This window comes from Lepidothrix coronata, unplaced genomic scaffold, assembly GCF_001604755.1.
Source record: "Lepidothrix coronata isolate B3197 unplaced genomic scaffold, Lepidothrix_coronata-1.0 Scaffold144, whole genome shotgun sequence".
NCBI classification, from domain to species: domain Eukaryota; kingdom Metazoa; phylum Chordata; class Aves; order Passeriformes; family Pipridae; genus Lepidothrix; species Lepidothrix coronata.
In genome coordinates, this window is record NW_016690324.1 from 1,695,205 (window position 1) to 1,710,223 (window position 15,019).

The following is a 15,019-nucleotide window of genomic DNA, read 5'->3' on the forward strand; positions in this document are numbered from 1 at the left end:
ACACCACCCCAACCTTTCAGCTCTGTGTTCTGAAGCCTGTAAAGCTGCTTTCTGCCTCAGCTCAGGCAGGTGCAAGCCCAGAGTAACCCTGCTCAAGTACACAGAGCTGTTCTCATTTCACAGCACAAGCAGGACCATGCCTGAGCTCCAGGGAGAGCAGTTTATCTGCCCAGGATAAGCACTTGTTTTTCTAATAAGACTGGAAATTAATTCCAGAAGTGTTGTGATACCATGTAATTGGGAGTCCCCTGAGCTGGTACCAGAATCTATTTTTGCCAAGTCCTCTGCAGACCAGTGAGGATGTTGTTGCACCACCACTAATGAAGATTTAGGGAGTCCTTGCTTGCTTTGAAGGTTTGTGTCCTAGGCCCTTGTGCTGCTGAAGGTCTCTATCTCATCCCAGAAAATCAGTGCAATACGAAATTTTCTTTGCTTCTCCCACCTTCCCTCATTCTTGTATTGCTTGGTATGACATGGGCCAAGGGCTGTGTGTGCTGCAGTTGCCCCAAGGTTTACTGGATCTTGGCAAGTTAAAGAGAAAAAAAAAAATCTGTGGAGGGTGTGCTGCGGCCCTTTTTCCATCTGGGATGCTAATTTGAGTATTTCCTGAGCCCAACCATCAATTTTTCATGGAATTTCTAAGTGAGTACTTGTATCTGAGACCTCTAACCTAATGTTGGACAGGACTGAAGCAGGCCATTAATTCCACATCTTACTCATGCCTGCTGCCAAGCTGAGGGTTTAAAAGCACAGGAGCTGCCAGCATACACAGTTTGTCCCTCAGGGTTCCCATGAAACACTCATTTGAGTGACACAGGGAATGGGATTGAAGTCTCCAGGCTGCTGTGAAGGTATCTGGGGGGTTCCTGGGGGTTGGTGCCACCTGGGGCTCCAGGATTCTGCAGGATACAGATGAATGTGCTGATGGAGAGGGGCTGTGTGCCAGCCCAGGAACCTGTGGGTGTCTGGGGTAACCCTTCCCCATCTGACCATATTCCTGAGTAACCATGGAAATGGAAACAAAGTGGGAAGGATGCTAGGAAGAGTTGGAGTTTAAACCCCATTGCTGCAAGGCTCAAAGACAGCTGATCAGAAGAAACCTGTTTATTGTGAGGCTTAGGAAAACAATTTCTATGCAAATTGCTTTTTTTGGCAAGTAATGGGGTCGATACAGAACTTGGAATTACAGTTTTAAGAATACAAACACATAGTATCTTCTTCAACAAACACAAAACAAACTTCTCCAGGGAACATTAAATGAACAAATGCTTCCTTAAACAAATGGGAAACAAACAAGGGCTGGGGGGACGAAACAAAACAGCAACCCAACTCAGAAGCCAAAACCCCACTGAAGAAGCAGCAGTCACATCTTGAACTTTACACTCAGGCTGTACTTTCGCTTTGCTTTTCCTGTTCAATAGCTGGCAGGAAAACAGAGGAAACAAAAACACCATCAATAAACATTACTGTTTATAGACTTTGCTTTCCTATGGAGACAGGCTGAGAGAGTTGGGGGTGTTCATCCTGGAAAAGAGAAGGCTCAAGGGAGACCTCAGAACCCCTTCCAGTGCGTAAAGGGGCTCCAGGAGAGCTGGAGAGGGACTTTGGACAAGGGATGGAGTGGCAAGACAAGGGGGAATGGCTTCACACTGGCAGAGGCAGAGTTAGATGGGATATTAGGGAGAAATTGTTCCCCGTGAGGGTGGTGAGGCCCTGGCACAGGTTGCCCAGAAAAGCTGTGGCTGCCCCATTCCTGGAAGTATCCAAGGCCAAACTGGACAGGGTTGGAGCAACCTGGGATAGTGGAAGGTGTCCCTGCCCATGGCAGGGGGGTTGGAAATGGATGATCTTTAAGGTTCCCTCTAACCCAAATCATTCTGTAACTCTGTGATAGTGGTTCTACAAGGTACAGATTCCTACAGTCTTTTTTAAAGCCAGGGAATGGTTAAATCCGCACTTGTTTTTTTTGGTCACCCTGGAAATGCCAACTCCTTCCCATGTGTGCCTAGCTAGGAGGGGGCAGTTCCTGATGTGCAAACCTCCTTTTGTATTTATAGCTTTAGCACTGGTAAGGATAATGAAACGGGGGAAAAAACAGGTATCATGCCAAGGGACAGTGCATCTCCATGGCTATCAGCACAGATATCCAGAGGGGTTAGCAATGCTCTTCTGAAGGAAGCTGCCCACAAAATCTGGTCCAAATGCTCTTTCACACCTGAAGTAGAAGTGAATCCCAGCCTCACCTGGCTGTCTGTGCACAGTGCCTGTAGGGGAGAAGACCCTGCACGAGTAAAGCTCAGGGGTGCTTTGCTAAAGAAGATTTCCTATTAGATGAGGATGATAATGGGGTTTTCTTGCACACTTATTCCCAGAGAAGGTGTCTGGAGGTCTCCTGGCCAGGGCTGGCAGCAGGTACCAGTGGGAGGCAGCAGCTCATCTGCCTGCTAACACATTAAATCCAGAGCCCAGGCACGCTCTGGGGAGGCTGCCAGGGATGGGCAAGGGTCCCCCTGTGCCTCCAGAGAGGCTGGTAACATGGTAATTACAAACAGATTGATCCTGTTACCAGCACCCAGTGGGGACACTGGTCTTGCTTTTAGCAGAAGCAAGAGCAATCCCATGAGAAAGGGTTTTTCAAACAAAATGCACCATTGGTTATAATTACTGGCATCCTTGGAAGCCCAGCATAGACTACGAGTCTTAGTATTATCCCCACTTAAAATCAGGGATGAGTTTGAGCCTGTAATCCCATGATTAGTATTCATTTTGCATATGAACTGCAACACAGATTGTGTCCTTGCTACTCACAGTTCAAATAGCCTCAGAATCACTTACTCTCTTTAGTGGGCAAGGGATTTTTCTCTCTGGTTTCTGTCTTCTTCAGCTTGGTCTTGTCAAACGTTTCAATTTCTGCAAAATCTGGTTTGTCGGACATGATGGGTCCTGACAAAGAAAGGGAAAACACACCCATGGCTTCATTAGCTAGTGCTGTGATATCAGCCATCTGCAAAGCATTTTCTCCTTGAAAGAAAAAAATGTGAAAAGACCATGGAAATGTTTATTCAAAAAAACCCCACAAATCTAACACCTCGACCTGGGACCTTTCCCCCAAGGCTTGGCTCTTTCAGAGCAAAAGAGGAAAGGCATAAATAGAATTTTCTCTAGATTTCTCAGATGAAATTACTAAAAATCCTATTTTGCACATGGCAACAAGAATATTCAGTATTGAAGAGACAATGCATTAATTGCCAGTAATCCACGGTGCCTCCTGACGTAAACCTCTATTTTAAGAAACGCTGCTAACCAGAAAATCTACAGTAAACCCCAAATCCAACAGGAACAAAGAGCTTCAGTTATGATTTTCTTTTAATTAATAGGATTTGTCTTAAATTCTGAGCCCCCTGTCCTGAGCACATCCACCCCCTGAGCTGCTGTGGACACTTCAGCGTAACAATAGAGGACTGGTTCCCTCAGCCCTTTGTTTGCTCTCGCTCCATATCCCACTCACAGCTCAATGGGTTTGATTATACCCTATTATAATAAAGAGAAATCCACAAAGCATGCCAGCATTCAACCCTTCACCTGTCAAAACTTCCCTAATCCAATTCATTTTTTAATAAGAAATTCAAGTTAAAATCCAGCCTGGGCGTTATTCCCTTCATTTCAGTAGAGTTTCCCGTCAAGGCGAGGCTTGGCCCGGAGATGGCTGGTATAATTATATTTTTTTCCTTCCTGCAGAAAATCGGATTTCATTGCTCTCTGCACTGAGACAACAGAAGTAAATATTCACAAGGAAAAAAAAAAAACCAAAAATGAAAAAAAAAAATGAAAAGCTACTAAAACCACATGGCATTACCGTCTGGCTGCTCTCTCCTCAGCTGCTTGGTGGCCGTCTGAGGCAGTGTGAGTTGAAAAAGGTCAGGGTAATCCCTCCTCTCCTCTCCCCTCCTCCCCCCTCCCAAGCCCATCGCTATTAATATTGATTAGTTTAGTGCTGGGATTGCTCAGCGTTTAGGGAAAGGACAGATTGCTCCTGCAGAAAGTACATGAGGGAGGGAAATGGGAAAACTGGCATGGAAAACTGCCAAAATACATCTTGATTCTTTTTTTTTATTTTATTTTTCTCCTCGTTTGCCGTGGCAATCATGTTGAAGTTCCGCTTCCCGTCCTTTTCCAACGCTGAGGTTTGGAGCAAAGGTGAGCCTGGGGGGCTGCTGCTGCTGCCAGGTTGGTTTCTGGGGAGATTTTAGGTGCATTCAGCAACATGCCTGGGGTTCATCCCTACCTGCCTAAGCTCACAGGAGCTTGGGGCTGGGGAGGGCTCTAAGCAGAGCCGTGGTACCATTGCCAGGATCAAGGGCCAGATCTGAGATTAGCACGGCCTGAGCACCACACCAGGAACGTGTCCTGAAAGGATGGACAATGGATCTTCCATTCACTCCCGTTTTTGTAGCTCTGCACACTCCACCAGGCAGCTGCCCACAGCCAGCCTTCCTGCCTTCACTGTGCAAAAAGCCATGTTGGCTTGTGTGACCATTCCCTGTTCTCCACCTGTGCCAATGGTGTGGATCACACTGGAATTGCTTCCGGGGAACCTCTTGAGCTGCAGCAAAGGGAGAATTGTGTAGGTGCCAAGTGATGTGATTAAGAAAATCCCTCTAAAATGGCTGTTAGCCCTTGTCTGTGTCTGCAAGCCATGCTGGGTATTAGATGTGGGCACGGCCTGTGGCCACTGCCCAGTGCTGCTGCTCTCGAGGGCTGGGACATCCCTGGGACTGGGACATCCCTGGGACTGGGACATCCCTGGGGCTGTGACATCCCTGGGGCCCTGATGTGGCTCCAGCTACCCAGCACAAAACCACTTGGGGAATCACTTTCCAAGGGAAAGGAAGGGAAGGGCTGTGTGCAGCCTCCTGGATCCTGGTGTGGGGTTTCCTCTCGGGTGCCTTTGGATGTCTCCATCTGAATTATCTGTCTAGACTCCATGATAAGCCAAAAGGGAGGCAAGTAAGTTGGGATAAAATTAATTGAGCCCTAGGAGTACCTGGTTCCCTCTAGTGACTGTAAGGCAGCCTGGACAATGGGCTCAGGGAGACAGAGGTGTCTGTGGATCTTCCTGTTGGCATAACAGGCTTGGGTAGAGTGGGTTTGAGTCTGATATATGTGCATGGAGAAAATAGTTTTAATGTGTTTAAATGTGTCTCAAGGATCTCTTCTTTGTTTAAATTAAAATAATGAACAGGTCTGTGGTTGGGCTAGATGGTCTTAGAGGTCTTTCCCAACTCAAATGATTTCTGCAGACTGGCTTGGTTACCAGCCAGTTACTGCATCTGCACTGACTGTCCCCACAAAATCACTGTGTGTGTGCACCATATTTAATGTTAGGACTCCATTCCTTTGCTTCCATCCCATATATCCAACCAGTTGTCACAAATTGAAAGCTGTGTTCTTGACTGAAAGACCCTGGGAACAAGCAGGAAGGCGGATACTGGGTGAATATTGGTGGAAGCTGTAGCTGAGATTTGGCACTGAACAGTCTTGGTGTCTGTATGAAGAGAAAGCATTAACCTCTTGTTAGGCTGGACATGAGATTTAAAAGATCAGAAAAGACTTTAAAACATAATCTGAGTGATTCATCAATCGAGGCAGTTCAAGAGTTTCAGTGTTTTTAATGTTTGTCCATTTTTACAAATAACAAATATAATTCTGATTATGAAGAGAGACCACAAGGGCAAAACCTCTTAAACTTTTAGACTGGCACAAGTTCTCGGAGTTGCAGGAAGCAAACAAAATGTTACAGCAAAGTAGAAGAATCTCACTTCTGGCTTTCTGTGTCCTGTCATGGGCTTAGCCCCAGGATCCACAGCAGAGCTCAGGCTCTTCCAAACATGTTAAGACAGGGTGAGCACGCTTGTTTTCACCACCACCACTTTATTTGCCCAATTTATTGGAAGAGCTAGTATTAAAAACAGTTTGGGATACATTGTTTGGGGTTTTAGGCTGAAGATGACCAGGTTCTTAATTGATATTGGGTTGGGTTTGTGAGGAAGGTGCAACAGTGTTAAGCCAAACAACATAATGATGAGAAATTACATGTTCTCACTCTGTTGAAATCAGGAGATACTCATCTCTGCAACAAACATCTTGACCACTGCAGAAAGTGCCTGTCAAGTTTCTGTAGCTTTTAAGTTCGGTCCTGTGGTCAAACAGCTCATGTGGGATTCAAACCTCATGTTTATATACTCTGTGCAGCACAGGCAGCTGGATGCAGTTTACATACGGAAAGTTTGGAATTTGGCCTGAGGGCACTGCATACTGCATTGAGGCTGATCACAGGAGGGCTAAAGATGGGTAGGTAATATAGTACTCAGATGCCTTTTCCTTTCACTGGGAATGGAAATGTTCTTGCTATATGAGCAGCAAAGCAGTTATTTGTCAGGTTTTTAATGGCAGGATTTTGGAGTCACCACTGTCAGTAGGGGGAACATGGCATTTCCCTGGCCTTGGGATGACTGTGGTTGCAATAAATCTCAATTTCTTTGAGGAGCACAGAGGCAGTAGAATGATCCAGCACACATAAATGTGAAAAACCAGGAAGCCAGTGGAGCATGCAAACTATGAGATCTTTACACATGCTCTACACATAAAGCATGTAAAGCTACACTGGTATGGCTGTGCCTGAAAAGCTGCCTCATACAATGGAAATTGCATTTTATTTCAATCTGCTGCCAAAAGATGAAGGGCTGAGTCAAACTGACACCTCTGATACCAGTGAGTCACCTGCCATTGACAGCATCAAACCATGCCTGGCAGCACAAGGCACTGAGTGTCTGTCAGACACCCACAGAGAAACCGGGGAAAACAAACACTTGCTACCAGGATTTGGTAATAGGTGAGAGGAAACGTTTAAAAGGAGCTCGAGTGCAAAGTCTGAGGAGTGAGGCTGGGACTTTTGGAGCCTGCTGCCACTTGGCCTTTTCCCTTGACTGCTGTCCTTTGGAAGCAGTGTGCCCAGTCCACGTGGGGCTGGGGCTGGAGGGACATCAATGTATATATTATATACATGAGGGCTGTAGCCTTTCACGGGCTGGGGGATGCTGTGCTCATGTTTGGCACAAGAGGTGCTCTGGAAATGCCAAGTTTCATGGAGACGAGATGGGCAACTGCCAGAAAGAGGGGGTTTCTTTCTCCTTGGTACAACAGTGGGAATCAGTTCGTATCCATTTCCACAGGGAGCTGAGGAGGGACAAAGCACCCCAACGAGCAGCCGGCGGGAGGAACAGACGCTCGAGCAGATCAGTGTCTGTAGCTGAGCCAATAAGCTGACACAACTGATTTTATAATCACATCAGTGCTGTCTCGAAATAACACACCCAGTCCAATATAACAGTGATTTCATTTCCAAAATGTTGTGGTATTTTTGGTGCTAAAGGTAGGGGATTAATTTTTCAAGGTCAAAAGCCGGGCTGGAATCTGCACGTGGCCTAATTCCTTCAGGTCCCTGTGAGCACTGAGCACCTCCCAGGCAGGTAGCAGGATTGCGTGTGCTATAAGCTGTCCTTAGAAGGTTTCCCGTCCTCAGGGGAACAGGAAAAAAAAAAAAAAAAGACTACAGCTCCACTGAAAGGGTTTTCTTAGTTCTCTTTGTGCCTTTTGTTCCGTCTTGCTGCCAAAAAAAATATCCATGTTTGGGAACGGAGACAGGTTCCCAGGCTAAGAGACAATGAATCCCGGGGGTGTAAGGAAGGCACTGATCCCTCTTTGGCAGACTTTCTGCTCTAAGGCTGCACTGTTAGTGAGTAAATACTCGATACTTGTCTTACACTGTATGTTTTATCATTACCTAAGGTGTTTCATTTTCCTTATCAAGACCACTGTACCTTCAGGGTAGGTACATAGAGAAGATGAGGGGGGAGGAGAGGCAGTTGTAGATAGTCCTTCTCCTTGGGCTATTTTTTCTAACCCTGTGTTTTCTGAATAGCTCAGGATATCAAACAGTCTATACTGGGAGTCCCATTGCAGCAAAGAGCAAGAAGAGAAAACATAAGCTAGTGGGAGTAGAAATTTCCTCTCTCCCTTTTTTTTTGATATTATAAAACTTGGTATGGGAATGACTTTTTAAAAGTTTAACCAGATGGAGGTTCTTGCAACAGAGCTTTCTCGAGAACTGACCCAAAAGTGTGTCTTCCAGCATAAACTACTTTGCTCTGGCCTGGCCTTTTCTAGCAAAATGTGGTGACCCATGTGTGCATTGTTAAAGGAAAAAAAGAATTAATACAAAATGTCCGTGCACATGGTTCTCTCCCAAAGACAGGGTGGGGAAAGAAGCATGTGATGTCTTAGTCACATTAGTTAATGCTATCAAGCACATGACAGTTTGTGATGAATGCTGGTCTAGAAACACAACTTTAGCATGACTTTGAGTCTTTACTAACAGTCATTTTTTTCTCCCTGTCTCTGGACAGAAGCATCTCTTGCAAGCAGCAGCTTTTAGGGAAGTAGTAAGACGGGGAAGTCTAGGATGTGCTCAAACACATGATGGCTCTTCTCAGTGTAGCTGGCTGCTCTGGAATGGAACAATCCACTCTTGGAATTCTCACTCTCTTTGCTTTAGACAGGAGGAACATCACCCTTCCTTATGAAGTTCAAATTGTGCAGCAAATAGACAACCAACATAATCCAAGAGAAGATAATCAAAGATAATACAATCCAGAGATCTACTAACTTTATATTACCTTCAGATTTTCCTTTTGTCCAGAGGAAGAAGGACAACCAGTGGGTCTGCTGTTACAATCTGTGTTGTGCTGGGGTAGATATGGAGCTGTGGTGTTGACTCCTGGGACACAGGACTGTGGGTGTAGTTTTGATGGGTGCCTGACCAGCACTTCTCTTTGTGTTGCCAAATCATTCCATTTTCAACAGCCTGGCACCTGGTAGCTTAAGTGGGTTTATGTTTTGGGGAGAAGAAGATAAACCCTGAAGTTTTCCAGCTGCTTAAGGGAATGAGGCTGCTGAAGCAGAGGAACAGACTAAGCAGCCAAGTATCTTTTCTAGCTGATTACTGTGAGCAATTCACAGAGCAAAATACTTGCATTTCTACATCGTCTTTTCCAAAAATCATTTTCCAGTTTTATAAGCTTGTTAAGCCAAACACACGGGTATTCCATACAGTGTACAGGGTCAACAATTGTGTCAGAAAGTGGTAATCAGTAAGTTCCACATCTGTTAACTTCTGCCTGCTCAAATGAAAGCTGCAAGTATGTTGTGTTAAATGCTGTTTATCTTTTTTTAAATGTAAAAAATAAATAAATAAATAAAAAAGATGAGACTATTTTTCTCTCCTGGCATCTGAAGTGAAAATCTTTCTCTTCAAAACTTGACTGTTTTCAATTACTGGTTTTATGGCTTTTTTTCCCTAGCAAATACATATAAAGTGCTAAAATCAGTCAGATTAAAGCCATGTCTTCATGACAGAGTTAACCTGAGCTCTGTCAAAGTGATTCCTCTGGTGTTAGTGTACCTTGAGTGTGAGTGGCCACACCATGAAATAACATGGGAGCAGCAGAGGAGTGATTGTGTTGGCAGCAGACAAATTGTGCTAACGTGAACTGTGGCCTCTCCTCAACCCAAGGTAAAAGCACCACAGCAGCCGGAGTACAGATCCATGGGAGTGCAAAGAATGGGAATTCCAAAGGGATGGGGACATTCAAGCTTTAATTCAAGTTAACTTTTAAGTGGGGACTATCTTTAGGGCATGAGTTTGTACATCCAGAGCCCGGGCTGGTGAATGCAGAGAAAAGCAAATAGGAATTAAAAAAATGCAAGTGTGCAATATTGCAATTTTTGCTTGCCTGGTGCAGACACTGAGTGATTTTTCCCTTTGGATGAATACAAGCTTGCATAAAATTCAAATAACTCAGCTGTCTACAGATGGGGGGGGAAGTGTGGGAAGGGGAACAGACGGAAGGAAATGGAACTGAGAAGACTGAATTAACCTTTCGATGTCTTGAATTTCAAGAAGGGAAGAATTATCTCCTGTTAAGTCTGCAACCATGCAATTAAAATATGAACAAGCCTTAAAAGCCACATTTGACCCATATTCCCAGATTTCTACTTTAAAGACAGATCTCCCAAAACCAAGATTCAGATCCAAAAAGTATTCAAAGGCAGGGAAAAAAAAATCTCATGCTGTAAATGTTTATTTTAATCACAGAACTCTAGTAGAAAAATGAGTAAAAATGTCTGACATTTACGCAGAACATGTGCCTTTGATATCGAATTCAGTTTTTAAAAATCCTTACATATGTGTGTCTAGTAATGGCTGACAATCTTTGAAAAGATGAATGGTTTTCTCTGGGCTGGAGTTTCTGTTTCTATAAAATAGATTTTTTCACCTGTCTACTTGAGTGTTGAGAAGCCTCATTTGTTAATTTAAAAATGGACTTTGATTCTTAGGTGCCCTTTTGGACACTGTGAGTCAGAAGAACTGGATACTTGCTGATTCCAGAGCCTCCATGGAGAGTTATGGATGTCCAACAAGGCCAAGTGTCATGTGCTGGGCATCCTGAAACAAAATGTTGGTTAGAAAATTTTGTAATGCTGGAAAAGAGGAACAAAGTAAAGCTCAGTTTGGAGACATGTCTCTGTTTCTGGATGAAATATGCAGGAAAGGAAAGCACTTTGCAGCTGGAAAGTGTTAGTTTGCTAATTCTTTGGTGTTGAAAGGATTCGTGTTTGTCAGTAGTTTTTGCAAGAGACAATAGGATCTATTTAAGAGAAACATTATGCACTTCCAAGTTCAGAAGAGTGTATCAAATAATTTATAGGTGAACAATTAAAACCAAAAGCAAATACTTTGCTGACATACAGATAGTTTCCCCCCCTGCCAAGTAAAAACTGTTTGGCACATAATGCACAGGTATTGCAGCAAAGAGTGTCTTACTTTGCTACACATCAGATTCCTGTTTGCTCCTAGTAAGATAACCCAGTACGAAGGTAAGGAATTGCATGGCAGGCTATCACCCTCCCAAGGATTGGATTGGATTGCAAAGCTGATTTAAGTTTTGGAGTATTTTAGCTCAGTTTGTACTAAGCCTTGTACAACACTGAGCACAGTTGGGATAGGGATATTTTTCTTTAATTTGCTTCAATTTGCCATGAGGAGTAAGGCAGGGCTGTTGCTGGAACTAGACTTAACTGGAAGCTAAAGTCTTCAGAGAATCTTTATTCTGAAGTCATACTTCTGAAGACATCGGGGATACCTGGAGGAAATACGGCTCTGGTTCTGTGACATATACTGGTAATAATGATTTGTGCTCATGAATGGCTTTTCCTGAAAAAAAGGGAATTACACTGGTAATCATTTCAGATCTACTAAGTTACTTTGTGAGCATTTAGCAGGACAATCTCTGCAAAACTTTTAGGCTGAGCGACTTCGCTGGACTTGTAAGAAAACACACTGAGCTACAGAAAACACACCCTTTGTGGTGTGGCTCTGAACACGGATTTATCAAGGAGACAGGGATGCCACGGCACTCTGGCTCTTTAGTTCTTGGCAGATGCATCTGCCAAGCTCCTGGAGCTGTGCAGCAGCTGGGGAACGGGTCCTTCTGCTCAGGAGCAGCCTCACACTGGGGCCTTGTCCCTGTACAAGGCAGCGCACTGTCGTATGTCCTGACATGTGGGTGACAGGGCCACCCTGCAGCCGTGCACCTGCACAAGCCCTGCTCATGCTGGGCCCTCTCTGGACATGCCTATGAGTCTGGGAGAGGGTAAATGAACCTGTGTGAGCTCCACAGTGTGCACAGCACCAAAGAGGGAGAATTACAAAATGCTGCCATCAAATTGAAGCTGGGCCTGAGGCGGTGGGATGGAGACAGCTCATGGACATTCTCCATTGTAATGTTTAGCAGTGATCTGAGAGGCAGGTGCCTTCAACAGCTGTATTTTGGGAGTGTAACCATGCAGCCACTCATTAACTTGTTGCCTCCCTTCCCTGTGTATTTACTGTCTTAGAAGAAGTGGCCAAAGCACCAGAGAGAGACCAGGATGGTAAAAGGTACAAGACTTACAAAGAGCAATCTACAGCTTCCCTTAAATGGAAGGGGAGGTGCTGATCTGCTCTCTCTGGTGACCAGTCATAGAAGTTCAGGAAAGAATGAAGTTGTGTCAAGGAAAGTTCAGGTTAGATATCAGGAAAAAGTGATTCACTGTGGGGGTGGTTGGTCAGTGAAACAGGTTCATCAAGGAAGTGGTCACAGAAGCAAGTCAGAGTTCAAAGAGTATCTGGACAATGCTCTTAGTCACACGGTTTAGTTTTAGCTAGCCCTGCGAGGAGCACGGAATTGGACTCCATTATCCTTATGGGTCCCTTCCGACTTGAGATATTCTATGACTTTGTAACTCTCAGGTTGTCCTCAACCTTTCAGAGACAGACAGAGAACACAAAGTGAGCAGAAAAGCCTAAAATGGCAGCCTGGGACTGCATATGTCTGCCCCCTGCGAGGAGCGTTGGAAGCCTTTGAAAGGAGGGGGGATAAGCTGGCATGAAATGGTGAACTCAGAGCCAGTTCAGGGGAGGGAAGACACTGTCTGGGACTCAAAACCAGCAGACAGGTGCTGTGCAGTGCCTGCCTACCTGCCTGCCTCTGCTGTCTGTCTCCTCTCACCACGTGTGCTTTCTGTGTCAGGTTTCTTGCAGCTTTTATTCCTGTCAACTGGCCAACGTCTCTGCTGAAGAGCCAGCTGGAGTCCGCTCTCCCCCATGTTTCATCAACAAAATTGCCAGCTTGTTCTGATTCAGTATCTTTATTGTTGTTGATGAGGCTAAATGAATCAGAAAGAACACAGCGATGTATACAAAATACAAATTCAGAAACCTCATCCTGATGCGAGGAGATTTTATTAGCGGTTCAAGTGGAGAAGTCTGCTGTGGAAGGAGAGGAGACAGCACACACAGACCTCCTGAGAGGCCACTTCCCCCGACCCTACACATTTTATTGCTTTTGCGTGCTACCTCCTAATGACACCAAATCTTTCCAGCAGGAAAATAGAGTTTTAGATCTGATTAAACCCTAGCTAATTTACTGTGGGATTGTGACTCTCCCTTCTTTGGATTCTAAATGTAAAACCTCTTAATGACTCCTATAAATGTATCTCTAGACAAAATTCAGAATCCATGTTGGAAAACCTGAAACAAAACCCTCCCAGCTATTGAAAATACAGAGGTTTCAATTAATCCCACCCTAGTCGTATCATTTTTTTTTCCCCCTTTCATATATTCTTTGTCAGTTTTTCATGGGGGAAAAAAAAAGCTTTTCCTGAGAGGATTTTTACTAACTAAATCCAAGTTTCCTTAAATGCCTTATTAAACCCACCACCTATGGCTGCTGGCACTGCATGACAGAAAAAGCTGTTGTAGTTTCAGCGTGGCATGTGGGAACCACAGACTGCCAGGCACGGGTTTTAACACTTCGGGTGTAAGCTTGCATCTCCTCACTAACTTATGCTAACTTACTTTAAGGGTGCTAAATTTTCTGCTTCAAAATGCATTAGCTCTTTGTCAAAGGGCAGTTCATTACTTCTGGCGCGCTTACACTCGAGGAATGTTTGGGAGTGATGGCTCTTGATGCTTTAATTCAGAAAATTTACAGGAAATATTTTAATATAGTTGTGAGAAAGGGAAAACTAGAATCACAGAATCAGTTAGGTTGGAAAAGACCTCCGAGATCATCGAGTCCAGCCTGTGACCGAACAACACCGTGCCAACTAGACCATGGCACCGAGTGCCACGTCCAATCTTTGCTTAAACAGCTCCAGGGATGGTGAACACCACCTCCCTGGGCAGCCTGTTCCAATGTCTAATCGCCCTTTCTGTGAAGAAATTCTTCCTAATGTCCAACCAAAGCTAGTGGGGTACGAGCCTCCACAGTGACACTACTGGCCATGGTCCCTCTCTGCACATGGCAGGACAAAAGGACGTAGACTTAAGCTGTGCCAGGAGAGGCTTAGGTTGGACATTAGGAGGAATTTCTTCACAGAAAGGGCGATCAGACATTGGAACAGGCTGCCCAGGGAGGTGTTTAAGGAAAGACTGGACATGGTGCTCAGTGCCATGGTCTGGCTGACATGGTGGTGTTGGGTCACAGGTTGGGCTTGATGATCATCCTGGCCTGGATCAGGAATAGTGTGTCCAGCAGGACCAGGGAAGTGATTCTTCCCCTGGACTCAGCGCTGGTGAGGCCACCCCCGGAGTGCTGTGTCCAGCTCTGGGCCCCTCAGTTTAGGAAGGACATTGAGGTGCTGGAGCAGGTCCAGGGAAGAGCAACAAGGCTGGGGAAGGGATTGGAGCACAAGTGCTGTGAGGAGAGGCTGAGGGAGCTGGGGGGGCTGGGGGGGCTCAGCCTGGAGAAGAGGAGGCTCAGGGAAAACCTCCTCACTCTCTGCAACTCCCTGACAAGACAGTGCCACCAGCTGCGGGTCGGGCTCTTCTCCCAGTAGTAGGACAAGAGGGCACAGCCTTGAGCTGCACCAGGGGAGGTTTAGATCCGACATGAAGAAAAAGTTCTTTACAGAGAGAGTCATCAGACATTGGAATGGGTTGCCCAGGGAGGTGGTGGAGTCACCGTCCCTGGAGGTGTTTCAGAAGACACTGGATGCGGCACTTCGTGCCATGGTCTACTAGACAGGGTGATGTTGGGTCACAGGCTGATGATCTCAGAGATCTTTTCCAGCCTGGGTGATTCTGTGATCTCAGGATGTGTTTTCCAGGCTAACTGACCCTGAGCCCGCACGGGCTGAGTCACTGTGCGGGTGCCCGAGTCCCCGTGTGGGGTGAGGACGAGACAAAAACGCCAATTTCGGGCCGCCCGTTCCCGCTCCGCCCGCGGGCGCCGCCTCAGGGCGCGAGCCCCGCCCGCCCCTCAGCGCCCGCCCCGCCCCGCGGCACGTGACCCCGGGGGAGGGGGCGGGGGGCGAGCGGAGGGGGGGTGTGCGCGCTCTGCACCTGTCAGTCAGCGCG

The 15,019-nt window shown here is 45.8% G+C and overlaps 1 protein-coding gene across 2 annotated transcripts; it reads right to left on the bottom strand.

The window, feature by feature from the left end:
- Positions 1-1,089: 1,089 nt before the first annotated feature.
- Positions 1,090-14,864, bottom strand: LOC108503675 (thymosin beta-12-like). Of its 2 annotated transcripts, none has more exons than XM_017827852.1 (3): positions 3,857-3,940; positions 2,836-2,943; positions 1,090-1,421 (listed from the first exon to the last, which is right to left on the bottom strand). In XM_017827852.1, the coding sequence occupies exons 2-3, from the start codon at positions 2,933-2,935 to the stop codon at positions 1,384-1,386; spliced, it is 138 nt and encodes a 45-aa protein (XP_017683341.1). In that variant the 5' UTR covers positions 2,936-2,943; positions 3,857-3,940; the 3' UTR covers positions 1,090-1,383. The 2 variants fall into 2 exon arrangements, with proteins under 2 accessions (XP_017683341.1, XP_017683342.1); XM_017827853.1 differs by lacking the exon at positions 3,857-3,940 and adding an exon at positions 14,780-14,864 and having other exon boundaries at positions 1,092-1,421.
- Between the last annotated feature and the right edge of the window lie 155 nt (positions 14,865-15,019).

Bases quoted from the DNA above. Each gene is read 5' to 3' on its own strand.
- LOC108503675 (XM_017827852.1), bottom strand. From the start codon at position 2,935: ATGTCCGACAAACCAGATTTTGCAGAAATTGAAACGTTTGACAAGACC. The intron at 1,422-2,835 runs GTAAGTGATTCT...TTTTCCTGCCAG, and splicing joins TCCCTTGCCCACTAAAGAGA to CTATTGAACAGGAAAAGCAA.